This window comes from Zeugodacus cucurbitae, chromosome 3, assembly GCF_028554725.1.
Source record: "Zeugodacus cucurbitae isolate PBARC_wt_2022May chromosome 3, idZeuCucr1.2, whole genome shotgun sequence".
Classification (NCBI taxonomy): domain Eukaryota; kingdom Metazoa; phylum Arthropoda; class Insecta; order Diptera; family Tephritidae; genus Zeugodacus; species Zeugodacus cucurbitae.
This window is the reverse complement of record NC_071668.1, coordinates 43,016,338-43,041,596: the sequence shown is the minus strand read 5'-3', so window position 1 is coordinate 43,041,596 and position 25,259 is coordinate 43,016,338. Positions and strand designations below refer to the sequence as shown.

Sequence of the window (25,259 nt, the reverse complement as noted above, 5' to 3'; positions counted from 1 at the left end):
TCGCGATTCTATGGCCATTTTGAGGGAAAACTTCGGAGAACAATTCATCTCAAGAAATGGACCCGTAAGTTGGCCACCAAGATCATGCGATTTAACGCCTTTAGACTATTTTTTGTGGGGCTACGTCAAGTCTAAAGTCTACAGAAATAAGCCAGCAACTATTCCAGCTTTGGAAGACAACATTTCCGAAGAAATTCGGGCTATTCCGGCCGAAATGCTCGAAAAAGTTGCCCAAAATTGGACTTTCCGAATGGACCACCTAAGACGCAGCCGCGGTCAACATTTAAATGAAATTATCTTCAAAAAGTAAATGTCATGAACCAATCTAACGTTTCAAATAAAGAACCGATGAGATTTTGCAAATTTTATGCGTTTTTTTTTTTTTTAAAGTTATCAAGCTCTTAAAAAATCACCCTTTATTATAAAGTGAACGAATCAGATGGAATTCAAAATTGAGTTATATGGGAAGTTGGCGTGCTTGTGAACCGATTTCGCCCATATTCCTCCCGTGTCATCAGGGTGTCAAGAATGTGTTATATACCGAATTTCATTGAAATCGGTCGCTAGTTCCTGAGATATGGTTTTTGACGCATAAGTGAGCGACGCCACGCCCATTTCCCATTTTGCAAAACAAAATTGAGAGCAGCTTTCATCTGCCATTTCTTATGTAAAATTTAGTGCTTCTGACGTTTTTCGTTAGTAAGTTAACGCACTTTTAGTAATTTTCAACATAACCTTTGTATGGGAGGTGGGCGTGATTATTATCCGATTTCTTTCAGTTTTGGACTGTATAAAGAAATAGCTAAAATAAACGACTACAGTTTATATAGCTTAATTGGATTGCAAGATATATACAAAAAAACTATTTGGGGGTGGGGCCACGCCCACTTGAAAAAATTAAACACAAATATGCCCCTCCCTAATGTGATCCTCTGTTCCAAATTTTACTTCCGTAATTTTATTTATGACTTAGTTATGACACTTTATGTGTTTTCGGTTTTCGCCATTTTGTGGGCGTGGCAGTGGACCGATTTTGCCCATCTTCGAAAGCAACCTTCTCAGGGCGCTAAGGAATATGTGCTCCAAGTTTCATTAAGATATCTCAATTTTTACTGAAGTTATCGCTTGCACGGTCAGACGGACAGACAAACGGACGGACAGACATCCGGATTTCAACTTCACTCGTCATCCTGATCATTTATATACATATATATATAACAAAACTATAATATTCTTGTGCAACATGTTGCGAGAGTATTACAAGTAAGGAAGGGCTAAGTTCGGATGTAACCGAACATTTTATACTCTCGCAATTTATTGAGGAAATTTTATTTACATAACACACAAATTTACCCATATTCGGCATAAAGTTTAATAGAATAACGAAAATCGTCATATATAGTATATGAGGGCTGAAGTAATTCCTGAACCGATTTCATTCATTTTCACCAGCAAGGTACACTATATCCAAGACTATACGCTCACTTAATTTTGCTAAGATATCTCACATATTAACCAATACATATATGCGGAATAAAGCCGACCTTATTTTTGAAAAACCTATAAGTGGCCATCCATAAATTACGTCACACGAATTTAAGGACTTTTTAACCCATCCCCCCTCCTTGTCACATTTTGAACATCTGAATGGAACATCTTTCGTATCAACATCTTCTTCTTCCATCCATAAAGCATCGTCATATGAAGAAAAATATATATCTGTAGTAATAATGGAGCAAACTTAGCGTCGTTGTAATCACTCCCTGTGACTCCATAACCTTCTGATGTCTGTTTAATTAACACAGGTAGTGGTTAAAATCCTTTTTTTTTAATAATTTCCAAAGACTAGAACGTCTTCAACCGCAACATGCAATTGTTTCACATTTAACTATTTGTAAAAAATATTGTGACTCACGTACATGTTTAGCATACCAAGTAGCATTATTTTTCAACATCATAGCCTGTTCAATATCCAGTCCAATAGCAGTTGGTGCAACATATTCAGACGACTGGAAAATTATCAATGGCTAACTTGCTCCAAATCTCAGCCAACACATTGCCCGCACTTTCAAAGTTTCGTTTTTCTAGATCTAAGTCAGTAGTTCGATTAATTGAATCAAGATGTGACCCAAAAGCATCATGTTTTAATAGTACACCAGTAAGTTCGCGGCTGAGAGGTGACATGCGTCGTTCAACTCTGTTAAATGCACTCCTTCCTGGGGCATTTGTAGCTATATAAATTGCATCTAAATGAAAATCTTTAAAATGTTGTAAAGCTGAAACTATAACCCACTCGTACCGTGGATTTTCATCCGGTTCACCATCGCATGTAAAAATAAAAACCGGTTTTACAAAACATTCTCCAGTTCGGATCATGTTTTCAAAGGTCGGTAATTCGGTAAGCTTGTGAACGTCAGTGGCATGAGTCTCTGCATTGGAAGATGAATGTTTTCCACTACGAATAGCTACATATGTAGGCTCCGAGTATGTTACAGCTTCAGGTGATCCTTCACCATCTTTTTTAATTAGAATTCCCGCATACACCGATGGAATAAGCTTATGTTTTTCAGCGACGACAAAATCATGATATGGCAATTGAACACGGTAATCAAGGTGCATAAATATTGGCGCTTGAACATTTGCTGCTGTAATGCCTAAAGGTACACGTGCCTTATCATCCATTGATAAAAAAAATACTAGGTCTGGACCTAAAATTGAAGCCACAGATTCGAGATTTCGTATAGTAGCTGTACAAAATTTTCATCCTTATGCTTTGAGTGCAGTGTAGAGTCTGGCTTACACAACTTGACTGGAACAGTGGCGACGTGTCTTTTATCTTCCTCTGTATTAGCTCTCTTGGGAAGAAGTCTCAAATATAATCCTGACCGACTAATAGTATAACCTTGCGTAGATAGTTCAGCTTGTAATGCATCTAATGTTTTACAACATCTTATAACATCAGATTCAAGTATAATAATTCTATTCTTAGAGACATATTGACTCGGTGTAGGTTTAAAAACTGTTTGAAGAGATTGATCCTTTTTATTCAATCATAACATCTTTAATTTCTTCGGATTCACTCTCTTCGATAACCTCCTAAAATTAAAAGTTAACATATAACTAAGGATGCAAACATCGTGAAATTAAACATCGATGGTTCGATGTATCGACGTTTCTTCAAAACCCATCGAAATCAAAAACATCGGCCATTAAAACATCGATACATCGAAACATCGATGTATTTTTGAACTTTTTTAACATATTTTAAATTTAGTGTGAAAAGCTAAGGGATACAGAAGCAGAAGCATAAATAAATGAAATGTAGTACGTTTTAAGTTGATACATATTATTTCACTTAGCATTATATGTCTGTTAAAGTTTTTTCTCAATAAATAACAGAATTTCAAAACAACGACATGAAAAGTTTTTTCACTGTCATTTCTTTTCGATTTTACTTCTGCGTGATAGGTGCCCTGCGTTTAGAAAACAGTCGTTTACTCGGCACTGAAGTGGCCACAATGTGTAAATATTAATCAGCCTATTTATACAACTCCGGAAACACAGTATTCATGTTAACCCAAACTCTGTTGGCTTCTGATTGGTAGGGGTAACAACCGAGATACACTTTCTCTTCAACCTTCCGTCCCTGTAATTGTAGATAAATTTTACAGCTTACATTTCAACTTTTTGTTTATTCTGGTTCCAAATATCAAGCGAGTATTCTGTTTCACACTCATCCGAAGATTCCGTTGTATCGGCGCGATTCTTTGAATCTTTTATGAAACAAAAAAAAATATTTCTTTTATCCATAGCATCTTTAAAATGCAGTAATTTGAATCTCTGATCTAACGCAGTAGCCTACGCCAGAATTAAATTGTATAAATAAATCATAAAAGTAACCGCAGTATTGTCCAAGCGCACATTCCATTAACGAATTCTCCGTATTTTACAAAAATCGAATTCCAATGTAATAAAACGTATCCAAATAGAGGGTTTCGAATTAATACCCGAAAAAGTATGAAGGTGTGAAGTCAAATTTTTATATAAAACATCGTTGAAAGTGACATCGATGCATCGATGTTTTTAGTTTCGAGGCACTTTTCGAGTTTACTTTTTGACGAAAACATCGATGTTTCAAAAACATCGCTACATCGTTTGCATCCCTACATATAACACATAAAAAATAACCAAGAATTATTTTAATAATAAATTTTAAATTTATTTTACTTTCCTGTGGCTTTACTACTGCCAATGATTTTGACGAATGATTTTTTGAAAAAAAGAACTCAAGAGAGTCGCAATTTTAATTGCAGTTCTTTGATTTTTGTTTCCGTTTCATCATCAATATTATCACTACTTTTAAAATTTTTCCATAAGATGTTGTTTGTTTTTTCTTATCAGCATAAGCTGCACTGTAGGCATCAAATAATCTTTGGTACAGATTACCTAAGTCAATTTTTTTGTTCATTTTGTAAGCACTTATACTACGTTCGGAGCGACATTGAAAACCTCTTGAAAACACAATTTGTGGATTGTGGAACCAAAGTCGTTCTGACCGACATTTTGTGTTTTCGATGCGAAATTTATTTGTATGATTACATTTGAGCATTTTTATACTCCCGCAACGTGTTGCTAAGAAAGTATCAAAGTTTTGTTCTCACGTTGTTTGTAAGTCATAAAACTAAACGATATAGGGTTATAAATATCAAAATGATCAGGATGACGAGACGAGTTAAAATCCGTCTGTCCGTAAAAGCGTTTACTTGAGTAAAACATCTGATATATTAATGAAACTTCAGGAATTACATCATCTTTTCTATAATGATTTTTGTTTTCTGGTGGACTTTGTGCCCAATACATGAGTCGAGTTGCATGTAATTTTAAAGTGCTTTTTTCTCAAAAAATGTTTAAATTTTTTCTGCCCTGTACTCTAGTTATCAAATTGTCAGTGAGAGATGACCAGCATAATAGGGTGACATTTTTTTGTTCTTTACTCATGTAACAAATGGAGCACATTCAAAAAGGTAATGCAGCATGTGTACATATAATGTTGAAATATAGAAAGTCACCATTCGAGAAAAGAAAAGAAAACGCTCTTAATAACAACAAACAAATAAATTGCGAGAGTCTAAAATGTTCGGTCACACGCGAACTTAGCCCTTCTTTCTTATTTTTATTTCTGTTTCTCCATTATTTTGACAAAGTAGTGGAATTTGTTTACAATATCAAATAACAAATTAGAGCTGGCAAAATATGTCTTCCAATAATATCGACTATACTAGAGCAGACATCGATTATAATGAGTGGAATGTAAGTTTTCAAGAAGTTTTCAGCGAAAATTGTGATTTCGTTTGACAGATTTTGCATGGATGAAAACACAAGTTTTCGAACGAAAACCCATTTATTCAATGAAAACACGTTTTCAATGTAGATCCGAACGTAGTATTAACTAATTAATACTACAGAATACAACGACTTAGAAATTTATGCCTGTTACACCGCAGAAGACAATTGTCAAGTAAACAATGGGAACGAATAGAAGTCACTGCGCCGGCGCGAATCATGTGCGACGTCAGTCTTGCAAACAACAACAAGCATGCATACGCAGCGGTAAAACCACGCTACGCAAACAATACAACGGGATAACCACGGACAGGGAGAAATCAGACAAGCAAACGAAACAACAACAAGCATGCATACGCAGCGGTAAAACCACGCCACCGCCGGCAGAAGTAGCCTCGCGTGATCGGCGTGATACAGAGCAGCCAGTCGTCTAGCACCCAGGAGCGCAGCAAAGCGGGAAACGATATTGCCCTAAATTGTGAAATGTGATGTCACAAAGCTTTTGACCCCCTGGAAGAATTGGTCACTACTGAAAGCAACGTCTAACTCCGAAAAGTTACCGTACCTTAAATACTTACTACTGGCAGCAATCTATGCAATCATGTATACAATCGCGTTATTTTGTTTTTCTTCCATATCTTTAGTATTTTTTTTAATGATATATCTTTTTATTAGTATTAATTAGTTCCCGAGTCAAAATATTTGTTCACGACAATTTAAACTTCACCAGGAAAAAAACAAATACAACACATTTGACAGTTTATAATATCCTTTGGGCATGGAAACGGTTTATGGAGCTTACAACCATTTTAGAATTTCGTTTTTTTAATTTTTACGATCTTATTCACGTCTTCGTCCGTAACGTATTCATTAAGAATACATATTCATTAGAAAAAAAAAAAACATTTTGTATGAGGACAGTAGATGTTAGTTTTTTTCTTGTATAAACCATAATATTATTACCTTTTCATCCATGTCAGAAATTTATTATTAACTGGCATGTCTACAGATTTAACAAGTTCTATGTTATTTTCTTCCGCCAATTTTTTCAAGTCCTCAATATCTCGAATTCCCCACTCGATATTTCGATTTTTAAGGGATTGATCAAAATTAACATTGCTTTCAGGTTCAAGTATTCCGTTGACTTTATACGGGCCGTAAGTAAACAATTTTCCTGATGGTTTAAGTAAATAACCGGCGGACCGGAACAGACCTATAGCACACGACCAAGGTGAAATATGTAGCATATTAAAATTTAGCATATAATCAAATGTGCCACTTTTAAACCCGTACTGTTTTGTCCATTCTTTAGGATTTGCAGATATATCAACATATAATGGCTCTAAAATATTATTCGTGTTACAATCATCCGCATATGCCTTAATGCTAGGAAACAACCTTCTATCAAATTCTGATGGGTAGAATTTTATATTAGGACAAAGTGGTGCCAAATATGCAGCATGCTGACCAGACCCTGATGATATCTCCAGTAATTGCAAATCACCGCTTTTTAAATCAACCTGTAAAATAATTTGTTCAGATATCGGTATGCAGTTTCTATCTGCTGAAGGATGACTTTGCTTTAAACTGCGATAGTTACTTTTTCGATGAATGAAGCCACATCCAGGTAAAAATTCGCACCGTAATAGAGTTGAAATAAAATAAAATCTTAGACGTTGTTAATTTCTACATAGTTTTAGTCTACATGTTCTTGTATATTACCTCATTGTACGGTCTTCGCAAAGTCCACCATTGTATATCTATATTGTATATATATATATCTCTATACAATGATGTCCTCAGTATATACAGTAGAAAACCTTTTTTTGTTTACATTAATTTTCATCTTTTAACACACCACCGAGGCATACTTGGGTTGTGTGCTACGCTTTTTTTTGCTACAATTGTCGTAATTAGGTTGTTGTGCTAGCATTTAATCTTCACAAAAATTTTAAAGTCCGATGAACAGTACTTAAATAATTATAAAATTAAATAAATTTTCACTAGGTTTCTTATAACAGTTTGTCTATGTACCAAAAGTGGTTAAAATCGGGTCATAACTTCCCCCAGATCCCATATACCTAATTATAGGTAATATAAAATTAAGTGAGTTTATAGTCTTCGATATATTGTATCTTGGTGGTGAAAACGAGTGAAATCGGGTAAATCTTTGAAGAGGACTATACTTTTGCAAAATAAAAAGTGTGGGATTCATCAAACTTAATAAAAGCATCATGGCATATTTTGTTTTAAAGATGTTCAATAAAGAGGCGACCACGTATCCTTTCAAACTCATAAAGCTTTTGTGTACTTCAAAGCTTTGCCTTTCAAATAAATGTGGCCAAAAAGAACTTATCACAGAGAAGTACTTGTATGAGAGCTGTATTTTATTCTTACCACCTATAAAATATCTCATCTACATTAGATAAATTTTTTGCATATAATATGGCACACATTGATGTTAAAATAAATGAAATATAGCATACATAAATAATTTCGCTTTATATAAGACAGCAATATATATAATATTTCCTATTTTATGACTAAAGTTTTACTAAAATGAAGTACTCAATATATACAGCACTGTGTTTTTCCAAGATGGCAGCTATCTTGCCACCGAGAGTTCCCCACGAATAAGGTTTGCTACTGTTAGTACTGTGATGTAAACTATTTTACATTCTCTGGTTGAACGTTTCTTTCCAAAATTTTATGGAACAATACAGGGTGCAATCGTTTATACCTTTACATTTTTCAGTATGAGCGTGTTTAAACAGAATGAGAGCTGAATGAAATAAAAAAGGTACTTATAGTAAAACGAATTTAGAAGAAATTAACAATTTTATTTTCGATGATAATAATAGAAAATGTATTCCATTGGACAATATATATGAAAATAAATTTAAAGTAACTTGACAAAGTGAAGGATTATGTAAAATTATAGAATTATAGATATTCTTGATACTTTTGGGCAAATATATTTTAAATCTATCCAAAATATCTAGACTACTTTATTTTAAGCTCCCAACGATTTTTTTTGAATTTCTTAAGTGTGAATTGATAAAAGTCCACGAAAGTCATTGAATGCATATCTACCGTGCTCAAAAAGTTGCATAATCGTTAATGTATTTTCTTTTTCATATGAACAATAAAATTTGTTCACAAAATCACTTTAATTAATTTGAACAACTTTTTAAATACATATGAGCTAAGTTCTACGTACTTTAAATAGTTCTTTGGCTACATGAAATCATAGTTGAATTAATATTATCAATTAATTAATAATATTAATGTATGATGGGAACAAGTAGGAGCACTACCTATCCTCTTGTGATTTTTTACTGGACAGTTGTGCTTCAGCTGAGCTGAATAAACGTTGATCGCAAGATCCTTTTGACCCAAAGAAAAGATGTCAAGGGAGTGGCTTAGTTGTAGGGGTCATTGCCTCATTTAAAATTGTGACAGGTGCTACCTGCAGAAGTTGTCTGGAAGAAGGCGAGGTCGAATCATCCTTATTTATCGAATAACACGCCTATGGGAGTTCGAGACTAAAATTCCTTGGATCCTTTTTTAAACATCCTCGCGAATTAGCGGATTTAGAAATAATCTATGCAGATTTGTAGTAAGTTCATGGCGCTTTGTTACAGACCTCAATTAACTTGAAGTCTTAGTGTGTTACTCCTCTTGTGGAGAACAGCCACTCAACCTAATCTGAGGTCTATTAACAAAACACAGTTGAAGTTTTTAGTGTAAAATTCAATGGTGCGATCATCGAAATTGTCAATTGAACTTGTAATTTCCATCCCTTTGATAATTCCCGGTGTTGGCTCGACCAGGGTTATTTTTTTATTTTTTTATTTTTTTTTTGAAGCGCGGCTGCGACTGCCTAATGCAGAAAGTAGTTCTACACGAAAGAACTTGTCATTCCCATATCTTTCATAATCCCCGAACTTAGAACATCATGAGATAATATTTGGGGTATAATCCCTCCATTTTATTTATTTTGATTCAATTTGCAAAATACGTATATATGGCGATCATCGTATATATGGCAACACTAATTTTTTGTCAACATGGGATCCGTTTGTTATTGTGCATATTGTAACGGGTTTCCAAAATCTGTCGTTTACTCTAAAACTCTACCCTGAGTTCGATCACTGGATTGTCAAATAAAAGTCACACTTTAATGACTACACACTAATCTTTATTTATAATTTCTTATAACTTAACACTTTATTACTCAAAACTCTACTTTACAACTCTAACTTGTAACTTGTTTACACTTTACTCGACAACTCTCTCCTTAGAATTGTCCTCACTCGACAACTCTCTTATTAGAACTGTGTATTGCTGCCAGTCCGGCAGCCCTTATATAGTCGATTGTAACCGATACATCGGCACTCGAACATTCTGCCCAGCAAGTCATGGGTACTGAAACTCCAACACATTCAAAGAAATTTTAATAACACCACTACATACACACATATGCAACAAAGAGCGGAATGTGCATAAATATTTACCTCAAATCTTCTTTCGTACAGCACCCTGAATGAAGTGCTGAACACAAGGACGACGACACGACACGACGTAGCGACGGCTGATCACAAATGTCGCTTTGAAGCCAGCGACTTGAACATTTTGAAGACGGCAGCGACATATCAAACAGCAATTTCATTGTTGCCGTACTAACATCTTTCACTTCAATAAAATTTACATATTTAGTTTAAAGTGAAATTATTTACGCAAAAAATTTAAAAATTGGCGATTTATTTGTTTTAAATAATTGATTGTTATTATAAATGATATATCAAAGCTATTTTACGTTTCCGGTGGCAAAATAACGTCATACTTGTGAGAACTTTGAATAATTTTACATTTCACATGTTAGTGGCAGCTCTACAGCGGCCATTGTCGTCGGCAAAATTAGAAATATTTTTTAATTTTCACGACAACGACAACTACAAGCTTTTGTCGCGTAGTCGTGCTGTTGTCAAAAAATCTGTGCCCATAAGAACGCGTGTATTTTAATATTTGACAGATGTCGCTCGTCGCTTGTCGTCTTCTATGTGTTCAACACATGTCTTGCATGGTGGTCACTACGAATATCGATGTCTAGATTCTTCTGGCAAGTTATCGATTTCGATGGTCAATTCTAGTTTGTTCTGGTGCCATTTTCGTTATAATATTAAGAAAATTGTGGAAAACTAAAATGCTTATTTAAAGCAAATTTCGTAATAATGCATATAAAATAAATATGTAGAAAAAAATAGTGAACTGTAAATATATGTAAAGCAGAAACTACATAGCTCGCGAATGCGAATGCGAACGTTTGACAGTTGAGTTGAATACACATGTTCTTATGAGATGATGTACATAGCTTTCGCATGTTTTCACAAACAACGCTCCGAAATTCGAACTCGGATTCGAACACGCACAGAAGTTGAAAATTTACAACTTTCATGCGCTAACTCAGCAACCTTCACATTCTTAAGAATAGCAACCAACATTAAGTTACTTACAATCTTGTTTGTTTTAATTATTTAAGCTCGTTTTCTTTGATACAATATAAGTATTTTGGAAAATATAATATTTATTAATTTATTAATAATAAATTTATCAAATATTTAAATTTATTTTTAAAAATTAGGGGTGATGAAGTTTTAATAAACAAGGTAGACAGTTTAAATTTCCCTTCCTTGGCTTAATTCGAGGTTTTCTATGTCCACTGATTATACAAACCAATAAAAATTTAAAATCGCCGTCCATATTATTTAGGTCGTTTTCAAACTCGCAAATAAAAAGTATCACCTGTGTATCACCTTGTACACAGCTGTCAACGCATTAAAAAGCGGATTTATGGAGTTGCTCGATGTATACGCAGTCAAGCGCATTTTTTCGCTTTCGCATTCGCATATGCGAGCTATGTAGTTTGAGCTTAAAGTGCAAAATACATGTGAAAAATTCAATATACAGTGAGAAATAACGGGATAAAAGTAAATTTGACCTTTAAGTGCGAATATCTCGAAAACTACTGCAGCTATAAGTATATATATTCTTAATGTGGAGAACCTCCTCTTTCCAACCATACCCATTTCCAAAGCCTCCAAAGCCTGGGATAGTATATTAAAGTTTCTCTCAAATTTTGAAGGTCAAAACTGTTGCCGGCGGAAATGCATAAAATTTAGCAAACTTCCATCTGAAAAATAATATGTTGACTAAACTATGAAAATCTTGCTGAGTCTGAATTCATATTATTAGAAAACCTTAAGGTTGCTGTACTTTTAGAGAATGAGGATGGGTTATAATCGATATTTCGTGTTATATTATAAATAGTGTAATTGTAAAAAAGTAACGAGATGCGTAATGTGATTGTATGAGTAGTATTCTTCTCGTTGGTTTTGTCTGTTCGTTCGTTCAATATGTCTGATTCGACTTTTACCAAAAGACTTCGGGTTAATCGTTTGGTAAAAAGAAAATTTTTATCTGTGTACCATGAAAAATGGTAAACTTAGTGTGTTTTTACATTTTGCTTATATTTTCAAAACATGTAAAGTAAATGGGAATATTTTATATTCGAGGTGAATGCCAAAACAGAAAATTATTAAAATCGTTTATAAAAAGACAGTGAGACGCGACGCAAATCAGATATTTTCACTATTGTGGCATCAGGGAATCTGTCCCAAAAAAAGTGAAATATTGCGCTAGTGAACCGAAAAAGGATAAAAACAGTAAGCAATTGTTGTTATATATATATTTACACACTGGAATTAGTGCTAATTAAAAATGTTAGTTGGTGATAAGTTACTCATGTGTTCAAAATTTCGAAGGCCTCAGCAAATACAAAATGTGTGCTTATAGAAATAAACATATTCAATTTTTCGCCATTAATTGCAATAATTAAAGTGATAAAAAATTTATTTTATGTGGAAAATGAAAGAAATATACATTTAAAAATTATTTAATGACATACATTTAACTTGGAGCTCGCTTCCTTGAGTTGTTTGTGGAAAAAAAGTTATGTTAACTTAAGCAATAAAATTTATATATTATTGATGGAAATTTTTTAAATTGGAAATTGATGAAATTATTACCAACCACGTTTTTGTCAATAGATGGGAGAATATGATGATACATAACAATGTACAGGCGCATTTTTACTTTGGTTTTAGTTATCTGTTGGGACAACATTTCTAAAATAATTTTACCCTTTAGACACGTCGACAGACTTCTTAAAAATATCTATAATAAATTTTTGTTTGAGATCAATGTGGTTAAAAATGAATCCTCAGCTTGACGATGTTCCAAAGTACTTCTCATTTTTTGCAAAAACTTAATAAACTTTGTAAATAATGTTGTATTGCATTTACAAATATGTAATTTTGGTCGCGCGTGAGTGTGCGTGGTTTCTTTGACGACCAAAAAAGAAAATTATATAAAAAATCAATGCACTTTTAATAGTATATATAGGTTATAAGTCACGAAAATGTAAAATAAGATGACGGTAAAATTTTTCACAATTTCATCAACATCCTGTAATCCTGGAACAATCTCAATTTGCTTACCAACACCTTATGAGCTAATGCTTGAGAGGTTATACAGTTATATCCTAAGTTGCAAATAAAGCGTTCTAATATTTTCAGACATTTTTACATATCACAATATAATACAATAATAATACATATGTATATAATGTGTCGAAATATGTACAATAAGTTGAAATGACTTCTCTTTGTAGGGTTTTTTCAGATATGCAAAGGTGTGCGCATATTTATATGTCTTCATTTAATATTTTTAATAACATTTAATATCGGCGAAAAGGTACTTCAATAAATTGAGTAGCAATTATATTTTCAGCTAATCAATAGATTGCAAATATGTGCAAGCAATAATAATTTGGGAGGCTAATCTTTTTTTTTTAAATAAAAAAATATGTTATATAAACAAATTTACTATTAATGTAAGATACTAAAATGATCCGGTCAGAAATTATCAATTATTTTATTTATCATTATGGAAAACCCCTCATATTTTACATTATTTATAATTTAAATATGTTTATTATTATTTTAGATCGGGTAATCTGTATATTTTATATACTTACATAAATTAGGGTTTTTTTTGTAAGATTGTAACATCAATATGGCCGATAAAACCACCACCATTTGGCAAGTGTGTACTTACTGAAAACAAGTTCGCAGAATTATCGCCATATGGTCGAACATAATTTTAAATAGAGGGGATGTTTCGTAGATTTTTTTAATCCAACATTAGATATTTCTATAAATTAGCAAGCAAACAAGAAAAAAAAACATTTCATCACCTTAGTATAAGTATCCTTATATGAATTAGATAGTTTCCTTTAAACATGCTTTACTTCACATTCTCTGGAAATTGATATGTTATTTTTAATTACGCTTTGAGATTTTTAAACTTATTCAAGGCAAAAATGTAAAAAAACTCACTAAATTATCGCGTCATTTAATTAATTGAAAAATGCAAATGTGTTTTTAACTTAACTATAAAAACACTTTAAATTATTAAACAAAAAATTTAAGGGACTAGACACATTATTACAAAGTGATAAAATTATTTTTGTTGTTCCGCGCAATGCTATAACGTAAAATAAGAATTGTATGCTTTTCTTTCAAGTGCAATTTCCGAAAATCTAATAGGTAAAACTGTACCAAACTTTAGCCTTTTAATAATGTTTCAAATTTAGACTGTTTAGTGTTTTCGCAAGTGTTTCATATTGTGATTCGATCGTATCCTAGAGGAGTAAGAATTCTAAACCTACTGCACTAACACATCGGTTATGTGCCGCGGCTTTTATGCTTGCGGTAGTGTTCGTTCTTCATTTTTTTAGGTTGAGTTCTGTTCACCTATAACAATATTGACGCACAGATTTTTAAGTGCGTTGGTGGCAAACTTCAATCTAGCTAAATTATGTATTTATTCGGTTGTCAATAAAATTTCGAATGATCCGAATGCTATTTAGATTTACAATTCGGTTTACACGTAAGTGTAATACATATTTCCTTTTTCGGCAATAAACTGCAAAAAATAAATTAGACAAAAGTGACTGCAATTAAAAATATAAATAACTACGACGTTGTTTACGTTTACATCAAAAAAATGTATTTTCATTATTGTAAAAATTGCGTGGTGATTTTTTGTTAATTTTACACTTTTTTGCGTTCTTTGTTTTATATTAGAAAGTGTGGAACCATAAAAGTGTTTCATATACAATTTTAACGCCGCCACTCTTGACTAAATATACACAAGAGATACATTTTGCCTCCCAGTTTCATATGAAAAAAACTTAAAAACTACCAAAATAAGTAGAATTACAACAACAAAACTGGGCCACAGAATTATTAAACAGATGTAATAGTTGACACGTTTTCTTTTAAAATGAAAGGACCAATTTTTATGTAAATATCATATTATCATCCGCCTTATACCCATAATGCCAATATAATTTTTTTCCAATACAATTATTTTCTTTTGTGTATTTTAGACTTAGTATAGACAAATAATTAGACGTACAATTTGCATAAAGTCATGGCAACCAAAGTATCATCAGCGGACGGAACTTCTGTTTCGGGCGCATCCACATCAACAGCTGGTTTAAGCGGTAACACCACACCAGCCAGACGCTTACGTACTCGAACTTCGACGGGAGGGAATGTGAGTGGGGGAGATTCGGGCAAAAAGTCCACAACCAATTCCAACGGGAGCGAACGAAATATCAATTCAGATTTTAATAAAAATAATGGTGGAAATAATAATACTGCGCCAACTTCAGCCATAGGAGCTAATTCAGGTGATGACAAGCAAGGCTCGAATAGCTGCGGTGGATCGAATTCAACCACTGGATCAAGCAAAAAATATCATAATAGTTGCCCTCACCCAACAAATGATCGTGGTCGGGGTAAACCATTAACACATTTACAACCACACAGCTCGAGTACATTTAACTTGAATAAGACAGAAGAATTTCACTTTGACACACCGGTTGAGTGTCCCGTTTTTCGTCCTACACAGGAAGAATTTAAGAACCCACTAGCTTATATTAGCAAGATTAGGCCCATTGCTGAAAAATGTGGTATAGCTAAAATACTACCACCAGAATCATGGTCACCACCATTTGCTGTGGATGTAGACAAGTTAAAATTTACACCAAGGGTACAACGGCTCAACGAATTGGAAGCAAAAACTCGCGTTAAACTCAATTTCTTAGACCAAATTGCTAAATTTTGGGAACTACAAGGTTCTTCTTTGAAAATACCAATGGTTGAACGTAAAGCATTAGATTTATATACCTTACATCGCATTGTCCAAGAAGAAGGAGGTATGGAACAAACAACAAAAGAACGTAAATGGGCGAAAGTTGCAAATCGCATGTCATACCCATCGAGCAAAAGCGTTGGGGCAACCTTAAAAGCCCATTACGAGCGAATACTTCATCCATTTGAGGTTTATACATCTGGTAAAGTACTAGGAGCTGGTGCGGGTGCCAGCACTAGCGTGGATGCAGTAAAGCTTGAAGATGGCACAGATTACAAGACACACGAAATACCAACTCGCCAACAAATTGCTCCTCCAAATGAAAATAACGCTCGACGGTCTAAGCGCTTTGCCAATTCCAGTGCCAATTGTGGATTGAACAACCCCCCATCGCACAATATTGTTAAGGTTGAAACAAAGGAGGATTTTAAACGCGATCTTCTGAATTGTTTCAATGCAGCTGGATCTTCGTCCTCCTCAAGTGGAGCTCGCGGACAAGCTGGTGGTGCATCTTCAGCAAATTCGATCGCTTTAAAGAAAGCTCCCGATCCTCAAATAGTTGATCCTTTAATGAAATATATTTGCCACATATGCAATCGTGGTGATGTGGAAGAATCAATGCTACTGTGTGACGGATGCGATGACAGCTATCATACATTTTGCTTGTTGCCACCATTGTCCAGTATTCCTAAAGGTATGTATAGCAAGACAATATTGAAAGAAATTACTAAGAATATATTTAATTTAACGGAATTAAAAAACGTACCTACAGTTCGACAGTATTTTCGAGCTTTGAAGGAAAATTATAAATTTTCCAAACAGTCCAATTTTGGTTAGACATTTTAATTTTATATCGTAAATTGTGAACACGATATTAAAGTAATTAGTAAGTCAAATATGTTAAAAGTGCGTGTTTCCATGTTTATATTTTCAGGTGAATGGCTTTGCCCACGCTGTGTTGTGGAAGAAGTTAGCAAGCCGACTGAAGCATTTGGCTTCGAACAGGCAGAACGAGAATATACATTGCAGCAGTTTGGACAAATGGCCGACCAGTTTAAAACAGATTATTTTCGTAAGCCAGTTCATTTGGTCCCAACACATTTAGTGGAGCGCGAATTTTGGCGCATTGTTTCATCGATCGATGAAGATGTGACAGTGGAATATGGAGCTGATTTGCATACAATGGATCATGGTTCGGGGTTTCCAACAAAAAGCTCACTGTATTTGCTTCCAGGGGATCAAGAGTATGCAGAATCGAGTTGGAATTTAAATAACTTACCGTTACTGGAAGATTCAATTTTGGGTCATATCAATGCTGATATAAGTGGAATGAATGCACCCTGGATGTATGTAGGTATGTGTTTTGCCGCTTTTTGTTGGCACAACGAAGACCACTGGAGTTACTCCATTAACTATTTGCATTGGGGCGAACCAAAAACTTGGTACGGTGTTCCGGGCTTTTGGGCAGAACAATTTGAAGAAACAATGAAACAAGCAGCTCCGGAACTTTTTGCATCGCAACCAGATTTATTGCATCAGTTGGTGACCATAATGAATCCTAACATTTTAATGAATAATGGGGTTCCCGTTTATCGAACTGATCAAAATGCTGGAGAATTTGTCATAACTTTTCCACGTGCATATCATGCTGGATTTAATCAGGGCTACAATTTCGCTGAAGCTGTGAACTTTGCTCCTGCTGATTGGTTGAAGATGGGAAGAGAGTGCGTTAATCACTATTCAATGTTGCGTCGTTTCTGCGTTTTTTCTCACGATGAACTTGTATGCAAGATGGCACTGGAACCAGCCAAACTCACATTTGGCATTGCAACAGCTTGTTATATCGACATGGCAGAAATGGTAGACTCCGAAAAGAAGCTTCGCAAATCCCTACTGGAATGGGGTGTAACTCGCGCCGAAAGGAAAGCATTCGAACTAGTTCCAGATGATGAGCGACATTGTCAAGAATGCAATACCACTTGTTTTTTGTCAGCTGTATCATGTGAATGCACAAAGTCAATCGTTTGTCTTCGCCATTATACAATCCTGTGTGATTGCCCCCCAGAAAAACACACTCTACTTTACAGATATACACTTGATGAAATGCCATTAATGCTGCAAAAACTTAAAGCCAAAGCGCAAAGTTTTGAACGTTGGCTATCACGTTGTCGTGACATTATGGATGCTAATACGCCCACTTCTGCACCGTTAGCTGAATTACAGGAGTTGTGGAAGGAAGCTGAAATTAAGAAATTCCCGTCATCGTTACTAATAGATCGCTTAAATTCAGGCATAGTTGAAGCCGAAAAATGCGTGACTGTCATTCAACAACTAGGCATAAACAAGGTAATTTAATTGGACAAATTTTCTTTAAATATTTGCTAAGTACTTAAATTAAATTAAATATTTCAGAATTAGAACAATGTAAATTTGCGCATACAGAGGAAATTTCTTTAAAACTATATTTAGTCTCCATATACCCATTATAATTATTTTTGATACTCTGATTAAATTTATATCATAAAAAGTTTAGTGAGTGAGATATCTCAATAAAATTTGATTAGAATGCTTTATTTAGAATAATACAGTTTGTTGTCAAAAATTTAAGGAAAACGATGAAGTTCTTTTTCTACCTTCATATAAAATATTGCTAAAAACTGCTATATGCCTTACCCATCGATTTCAAATAAAGTTAGAATGGGGGCCTTAAAATCGAACTCGAAATCAGTTTTGGACTGAGTAGACAATTGCTTCATGGTGCAAAAGCGTGGACGATGTCAAAGTTTTTGCTGAAGATTTATGGTCCTGTGAACATTGGCAACGGCCAACACCGCAGACGATAGAACGATGTTATACGACGACATTGTCATAGTTCAGTGAATAAAAAGACGATGGTAGCCACTGGCTAGGTCATGTTGTTCGAATGGACGAAAACACTCCATCTTTGAAAGTGTTCAATGTAGTACGTGCCGATGAAAGCAGAGGAAGAAGAAGACATCCAATCGTTTTACATGGTATTTCCAATTGGCGCCAAATTGCAAGAGAAAGAGGCGAATGGCGCGATATTATTAATTCGGCTATATTCGCGTAAGCGGTGCCTACGCCAATTACATATCGCTCATTTACTTGAATAGTGTCACAACTCAAAAAACACGATTTTTGAGTTGAGTATACAGAAATGTGCGCAATTTCTGCGTCCATATTGTAAATATAAAAATTTCATTCCGATGCGCAGAAAAATAAGCGGTGAAATAAGAATGTGCCGTTATTAAACTTGTTATGTTGCAATATTTTTTACTTTTTTTTTACGAAACAACGACATATTTTGTGTTACAACACATATTGTCATAGGGTGAAGTTGGTTTTCTTTTCAGAAAGAACGACATCTTTGGTGTTGGAACCATATTGGTGAAAACTAATTAAATTTTTCATATTGCTTTTTTTCAGCAAAAATGACACATTTGACTTATGACGGCGAAATTTATTTATATTTTTCACAATTAACGACATAGTTCAAAATGGGTCACATTTATGCCCAAGGAAGGTACACTCTATTTGGTCCATTTCTGCTCAACATTGTATTTAATATATTACAGGCCACTAGATTTGTCAATAAACTGATGGCAGTTTTCTATATTTGCTAAATAAGAGACAATTGAAAACTTTAAACCGCTCTCCTGAAAAATCGACTTTTTTGAGTTGTGACACTATTCAAGTAAATGAGCGATATGTAGTTCCAAATAACTTCAAGGCTTGAGTGAAAATATTTTTTCGTGAACTTTTAAGCGCATTCATTCTCTTATATGTGCTGTTTTTATGCATTTACTTACAATAGACGTGAGTACATATGTATGTACATAGGAGGTATGGTGCTGAAAAGTACATATATTTAAACTCTCACAGCAATTGATTTACAAACCTAAAAACTTTCAGGCTAGTAAATGTACTACACCAAATCAGGTATTTTATATGTTTAGAAATTTGCGTCAGCTTATGCTTCCGTACCAAAAAATATACTTCCCGAAATGTATATATACATACATACATACATACATTATGAGATTATATTGATATTTAAAATGTCTAAATAAATATTTTTTTTCGTTAGGTTCGTACACGATCCGACAATAACCAGGAAGCTGCTCAATACAAACTTACAATGGAGGAATTAGAACTATTTGTTCAAGAAATTAACAATTTGTGTTGTATTATAGAAGAAGGTACGTCGGTAAGAGAGCTTCTTTCCCTTGGTAAGCAATTTTTGGAACGAGCAAATTCATTATTAAATCGTTCAATTGACACTTTGGAAGAACCTGAAATAGAACAATTAATAAGTGAGGGAAACTCCCTGCGAATAGAACTGCCTCAAATGAATCAATTATGCATGCGTCTAAAACAAATTAAATGGTATAAACGGTCACAAGGTATGCGAAACGGCAGTACTAAATTGGCATATAGTGACATAAAGAACTTGCTCACTAACGCAGCAGCTGAAGTGGATCCAACAGATCCAATAATAGACAAGGAAATGAGGAAATTGCAGGAAATTGGGGCCGCAATTGAAGCTTGGGAAAAGCAGGCGTCAAGATATTTCCGATGTACAACACAACAACATGAGTTAGCTGACATTGAGCAATTTCTAAAAACAGCTGCTGAAATAGAAGGTCAGGTGCCGTCGTATATAACATTAAAAGATGCATTGCGAAAAGCTAAAGAATGGTTGCATTCTGTAGAACAGCTACAGACCAACGATCATTTCCCATATTGTCATACACTCGAAGCAATAGTTCAGAGGGGTAAAATCATTCCCATACAACTTGAAGAATTGAAACGCATGCAGGGACATTTGAATAGTGCCCATGAATGGAAAGACAACACTGCTCGCGTCTTTTTGAAGAAACAAACATTCTATACATTACTCGAAGTGCTGATGCCCCGTTCTGAATGTGTCATTATTGACTCTGATATAAAACAGCCATTTGAAGATGGTTTTGTAAAGGAAATGAATCCTGCTCAGATAGTAGATTCCTTTAAGAAGGCTGAAGAAAAAGAATTGCGTGATATGCGCGAACATAGGCGACAAAATATGTCAAAAAATCCATTAAAAGATCTATATTGTCTGTGTAAATCTCCGTTCCAAGGAGTCATGTTTAATTGCCAGCTCTGCCGTGATTGGTTCCATGAGGATTGTGTACCGCCACCTTTGGGGGTATCAAACATTACTTCGGGAAATAGTTTTCTATCACGCCCGAAGTGGCTTTGTCCATCATGTGTTCGATCAAAGCGCCCCCGACTCGAAATTATTCTGCCACTTCTGGTGTCATTGCAACGTTTGCCTATACGTTTACCAGAAGATGAGGCATTGCGTTGCTTGGCGGAACGCGCTATGAATTGGCAAGATCGCGCTCGTAAAATATTGACTAGTCCAGATGTAACCGCCGCGCTTGAAGCAATTATAGCGCAGCAACGTAAACAAAAACGAAAGGGTCTTGGAGTAGTTGGGACTTTGGGAAGAAATAATTCTCGTAAGCAACAACGACGTAGAAGCAATCGTAATTCCAAAGACGTTGCATTGAATTCAGATATTCCAGATAGTACCGATGATGATGATGAAGAGGACCGATTGCACATTGTTGAAGACTCGTTAAGTAATGACGAAGAAGAATTATCTAATGTCGAAGCAGCACCGCCTCCTGAGTTGCAAAAGTTATTGTCGGACAGTGAGAAAGAAAATCTAAATGACTTAATGATGGAAGGCGATCTGCTGGAAGTGTCCTTAGATGAGTCACTAGAATTGTGGCGTATTTTATCTGCTATTCAGCCAATTTGTGCTGCTGAAGCCGCCGCACTGCAAAAGCAACATCAAATACAAAAGCAATCTGTTCAAACGACTTCAAACGTTAATTCAGCTGCTGAAGACTCAAACGACAGTCTATTAGTTCAGAGTAGCCCTAACAGTAATAGTGGCAGCCTTAGTGGTCGCAATCCCACCGGTGCTAATAAAAAGCGTCGCTCATTAGAACCCCTTAATAGCAGTTGCCCACTGCCGCGCAAAAAGACTGCCACACCCAACAAACCGTACAGTTCTTCAGCTAAAAAGTCGACACGAAAATCGACAAATGAAGCTAATATTAAAGCACCACAAGCAGATGATCCCTCTGATAGTAGGCAATCAAATGGTGGCAGCGGGATTACAAATTCAAACACACTTTCGGGACAAAAGAAACGAAAGCGTGTCGGAGCCAATTCGAACAACAGCGCCAATGTTGCCGGTCAGAAAAAACACTCGCAACGTAGTCAAACAGAGCAGCAAGAAGATGATGAAGAAGAATGTCGCGCAGAAAACTGTCATAAACCAACTGGCCGTGAAGTTGATTGGGTACAATGTGATGGCGGTTGCAATGAATGGTTCCATATGTATTGCGTTGGTCTGAATCGAAGTCAAATTAAAGCCGATGATGATTACTTCTGCATACGTTGTTCCCGGACGATGGCTATGTCGTCAGTCGCGACAAGTGGCGCCAATAGTGGTAATCTTTCTGTGATTGAGACCAGTTCAACAACAACTACAGTGTCCATAATTAGTACAAGTGGCGGTAACAACAGTAATGCGTTAAGTACAGGGACATCAACGACACAACAACAAACATCGACAACCAGCGCTGTTGCCACGTCAAAGGGTAGAGCACAAGCTACGCGATAAGTTATAAGTATGTACATATACATACATATATATATATATATATATATTATTAAGCATAAGTTCGGTAAATTTTCATATTTTTCTGCATTTTGGATCAACGAAGCAGAATAAGTAAAGTAAAATGAGGACTAATTGTGCTTATTTTTTATTTAAGTATGTGCAAACCAGCTTGACACTTCGGATCATACACACGTATGATATTTTTAACGGTATGGAATGCTTAAGAAGAGTCTTCTCACTAAAAAAATATTTTTAGCGCGTTTTAAAAGTTTATTTCAAGACTGCATAAAGCAATCAAGAAAAGCGAGTTAGACATTACTTCCATAACTTTCATTTAGTAGCCGTTTGTGAAAATATGTTTTTTTTTTTTAAGTTATCTGAAATTATCATTTATTGATTAAATTATTTTTTTAATCCATGTTATTAATGAAACTTGAGACGATGAAAATAAAAACGGAGACTATATTTAATTTTTTGTTTCAATTGTTAGTAGTCTTTAATTATTAACGGTAAAAGTTTTACGTTGCAAATATGCGAATTTGCATTCTCAAATGTTTTTTTTTGCTAACGCGATGCTGTGGGTTGAAAACTTCTATCTACTCTTCAGGCGTGAGCACTTCCAGTTTGCCCTTTGTACATACATTACACAATAAGTACATATAGTCGCCACAACTACATTATAGTCTTAAACCTGAGTACCTTTATAAAACCAATGTAAAACTTTCGTCATGGCTATAACAACAATATGAGAATATGTAATTCATAAGGACCTATATGGTTTCCACTTTTCCATTTGTTCCTTATTAAATTCACTTCACAAATATACATAAGTATATTTATATATATCATCATAGTTAATTATGCCAACAACATATATGAAAAAACGCACTAAAATTTAAATAAACATATTTTTTCGCAGTGGTTTTCCATTTATAGATATTTCCCTGCTAAAGACCGTTGTGAGCATATGGTAGACAAAACCCCAGGTTTAATGCTATAAGGTAGATCAAGTGGATCATTTGGTCTATTAATAATATACACATATGAAATTAGTCCATATTATTAACAGTATAAGTTATCTTAAGATTTAGTATGTTCGTATTGATAAACACACATGTGTAATAATTTACTCAAATGAACGTGTTTACATATTAATGAGGAGTATGAATCTTTTAACATTAATCTCTGTGTATCTTCTTTAAATGTTACAGATTAATCTGTTGAAAGTATTAACTGCAATTCAGTAAGAAACACAATTACTTATTTAGCCAGCTTAAGATGATGCTTAAATTAGCTATTCTACACTGCATTTGAAAATAGGTTGAATAGTGATTCTCTAAAACCCGTTCTCTGTCAGATATTTGAAAAGGAATTGCTGTCAAATAAAAAGTAATATCCTAAGGTCAATGAACAAATGCAAAAATTTTGAATATTTGAGCGCATTGAAAAATTGCAAATATTTTTAATACCGAAATAAATTATAATTTTGTTCACATATGTCCATACATTTGTTTACTTGAAACAGAGTTAAAATAATTTATCAACGCGATGTTTAAATTAGTACAACCAATGATACAAGTTTTGTTCAACTAATGTCAGCACACTTCTCCATATAAACCACATAAATCATCTATCTACGTATGCAACCGAAGACACTTAATTTAATCAATAATTTGTTACTTCGCTTCATATCCTTTTTAAGTTAAACTGCACAAAATGAAATCTGAAACTAATTTCTTCAGTAACTTTCAAAAACACACTAATAATACAATTAGCAGAGTACAGATCTTGTTATTCAAAACATAAATAATTCCAATAACTAATGATTATTCACTATATATACATTCATCTGTAGAAAATATACTTTGAACAAATTATTAATTCGAAGGAAGTTTCATTTCACTTTTTTATTATAATTTTTTCTACCACTAAAATCGTAAATAGAATTACAAAATGCGTTCAAATAATGTAAATCCATAAATTGTTTTGTTATTTTTAATATTGTATGTATAAAATAAAAAATATACTAAATCTATGCAAACAATAATATACATATATATTATAATATTATAGTATATATATAATATAATATAATATAGACCGTAAGGATTTCATGTAATTCTATACGATAAATAAATCAAGTAGTAATTAAATAATTGTTATATTTGACTTTCTCACACTGGGAAAAGTGATTATCCACAAATGAAAATTTGCGTTTATTTTATGGTGTAATCGACATTCGTGCAGTTAATGTTAAAGTATAATATTTTAAATATTTTGAAAACCACATGTATTGAAGAAATTCGCGCTTTATATGTCCATTTTGATTTTGATTTTAACTTTATTGAGGATATTGATCGATAGATAGTACATGTAGAACAGGTACAGGGACATTTATGTATATGTTGAACGTGGGATATTTGAATTAGGACTCTTAAAATTATTCCAAGAACCTGAAAACAAATATTCGAATATGTGGTTTGTAATATTAACATATTAATTCTATTCCAGTATCCGTTCTACTGCGATTGTTCGAATAGTTGATCTACTGCGAGTATTTGAAATCACGAACTTTTTTGAAATCCAAGGAGCATTTGATTTTTTCTTGTTTTAAATTTGTTAAAATACACTTACAGTATATAAAATTAGTAGCAGTTTTCGTACCATTTTTCCTGATTTTCGAACTATTGGAATAATCGACAACGAAGGGTTAACCGGATAGTCGAAAATGAGCGAACACTGCCAATTGAATATTATTATTCGAATAATACCCTATCCGGTTAATACAGTTAGTCGAGTAATCAAATACCATTTGCTCTAATTTGAATATATTTATAATGTTGCACATAATGTTCCCGCAACATGTTGCACGGACGAGTAGAATTCCGGATGTCAGTCCATGCAAACGATAACTTTAGTAAAACATAAG

The 25,259-nt window shown here is 34.1% G+C and overlaps 2 protein-coding genes across 4 annotated transcripts; one reads left to right on the top strand and one right to left on the bottom strand.

Moving 5' to 3' along the window:
• Nucleotides 1-1,348: 1,348 nt before the first annotated feature.
• LOC105218871 (UPF0585 protein CG18661) lies at nucleotides 1,349-7,208 on the bottom strand. Of its 3 annotated transcripts, none has more exons than XM_054228221.1 (3): nucleotides 7,066-7,208; nucleotides 6,307-6,942; nucleotides 1,349-6,193 (listed from the first exon to the last, which is right to left on the bottom strand). In XM_054228221.1, exons 1-3 carry the CDS (start codon nucleotides 7,068-7,070, stop codon nucleotides 6,184-6,186), a joined length of 651 nt encoding a protein of 216 aa, XP_054084196.1. In that variant the 5' UTR covers nucleotides 7,071-7,208; the 3' UTR covers nucleotides 1,349-6,183. The 3 variants fall into 3 exon arrangements, with proteins under 3 accessions (XP_054084196.1, XP_054084197.1, XP_054084195.1); XM_054228222.1 differs by having other exon boundaries at nucleotides 6,307-6,930; nucleotides 7,066-7,207; XM_054228220.1 differs by having other exon boundaries at nucleotides 6,307-7,011; nucleotides 7,066-7,182.
• Nucleotides 7,209-11,735: 4,527 nt separating this feature from the next.
• LOC105218870 (lysine-specific demethylase lid) lies at nucleotides 11,736-23,959 on the top strand. The gene is made up of 4 exons (XM_011194723.3): nucleotides 11,736-12,068; nucleotides 14,858-16,321; nucleotides 16,562-17,973; nucleotides 19,736-23,959. Exons 2-4 carry the CDS (start codon nucleotides 14,902-14,904, stop codon nucleotides 22,328-22,330), a joined length of 5,427 nt encoding a protein of 1,808 aa, XP_011193025.2. The 5' UTR covers nucleotides 11,736-12,068; nucleotides 14,858-14,901; the 3' UTR covers nucleotides 22,331-23,959.
• The last annotated feature ends 1,300 nt before the right edge of the window (nucleotides 23,960-25,259 follow it).

Excerpts from the sequence above, each read along its gene's own strand:
- LOC105218870 (XM_011194723.3), top strand. The coding sequence starts at position 14,902 with ATGGCAACCAAAGTATCATCAGCGGACGGAACTTCTGTTTCGGGCGCA. Across the intron at positions 16,322-16,561 it reads ATTGTCCAGTATTCCTAAAG|GTGAATGGCTTTGCCCACGC; the intron begins GTATGTATAGCA and ends TTATATTTTCAG. Across the intron at positions 17,974-19,735 it reads AACAACTAGGCATAAACAAG|GTTCGTACACGATCCGACAA; the intron begins GTAATTTAATTG and ends TTTTTTCGTTAG.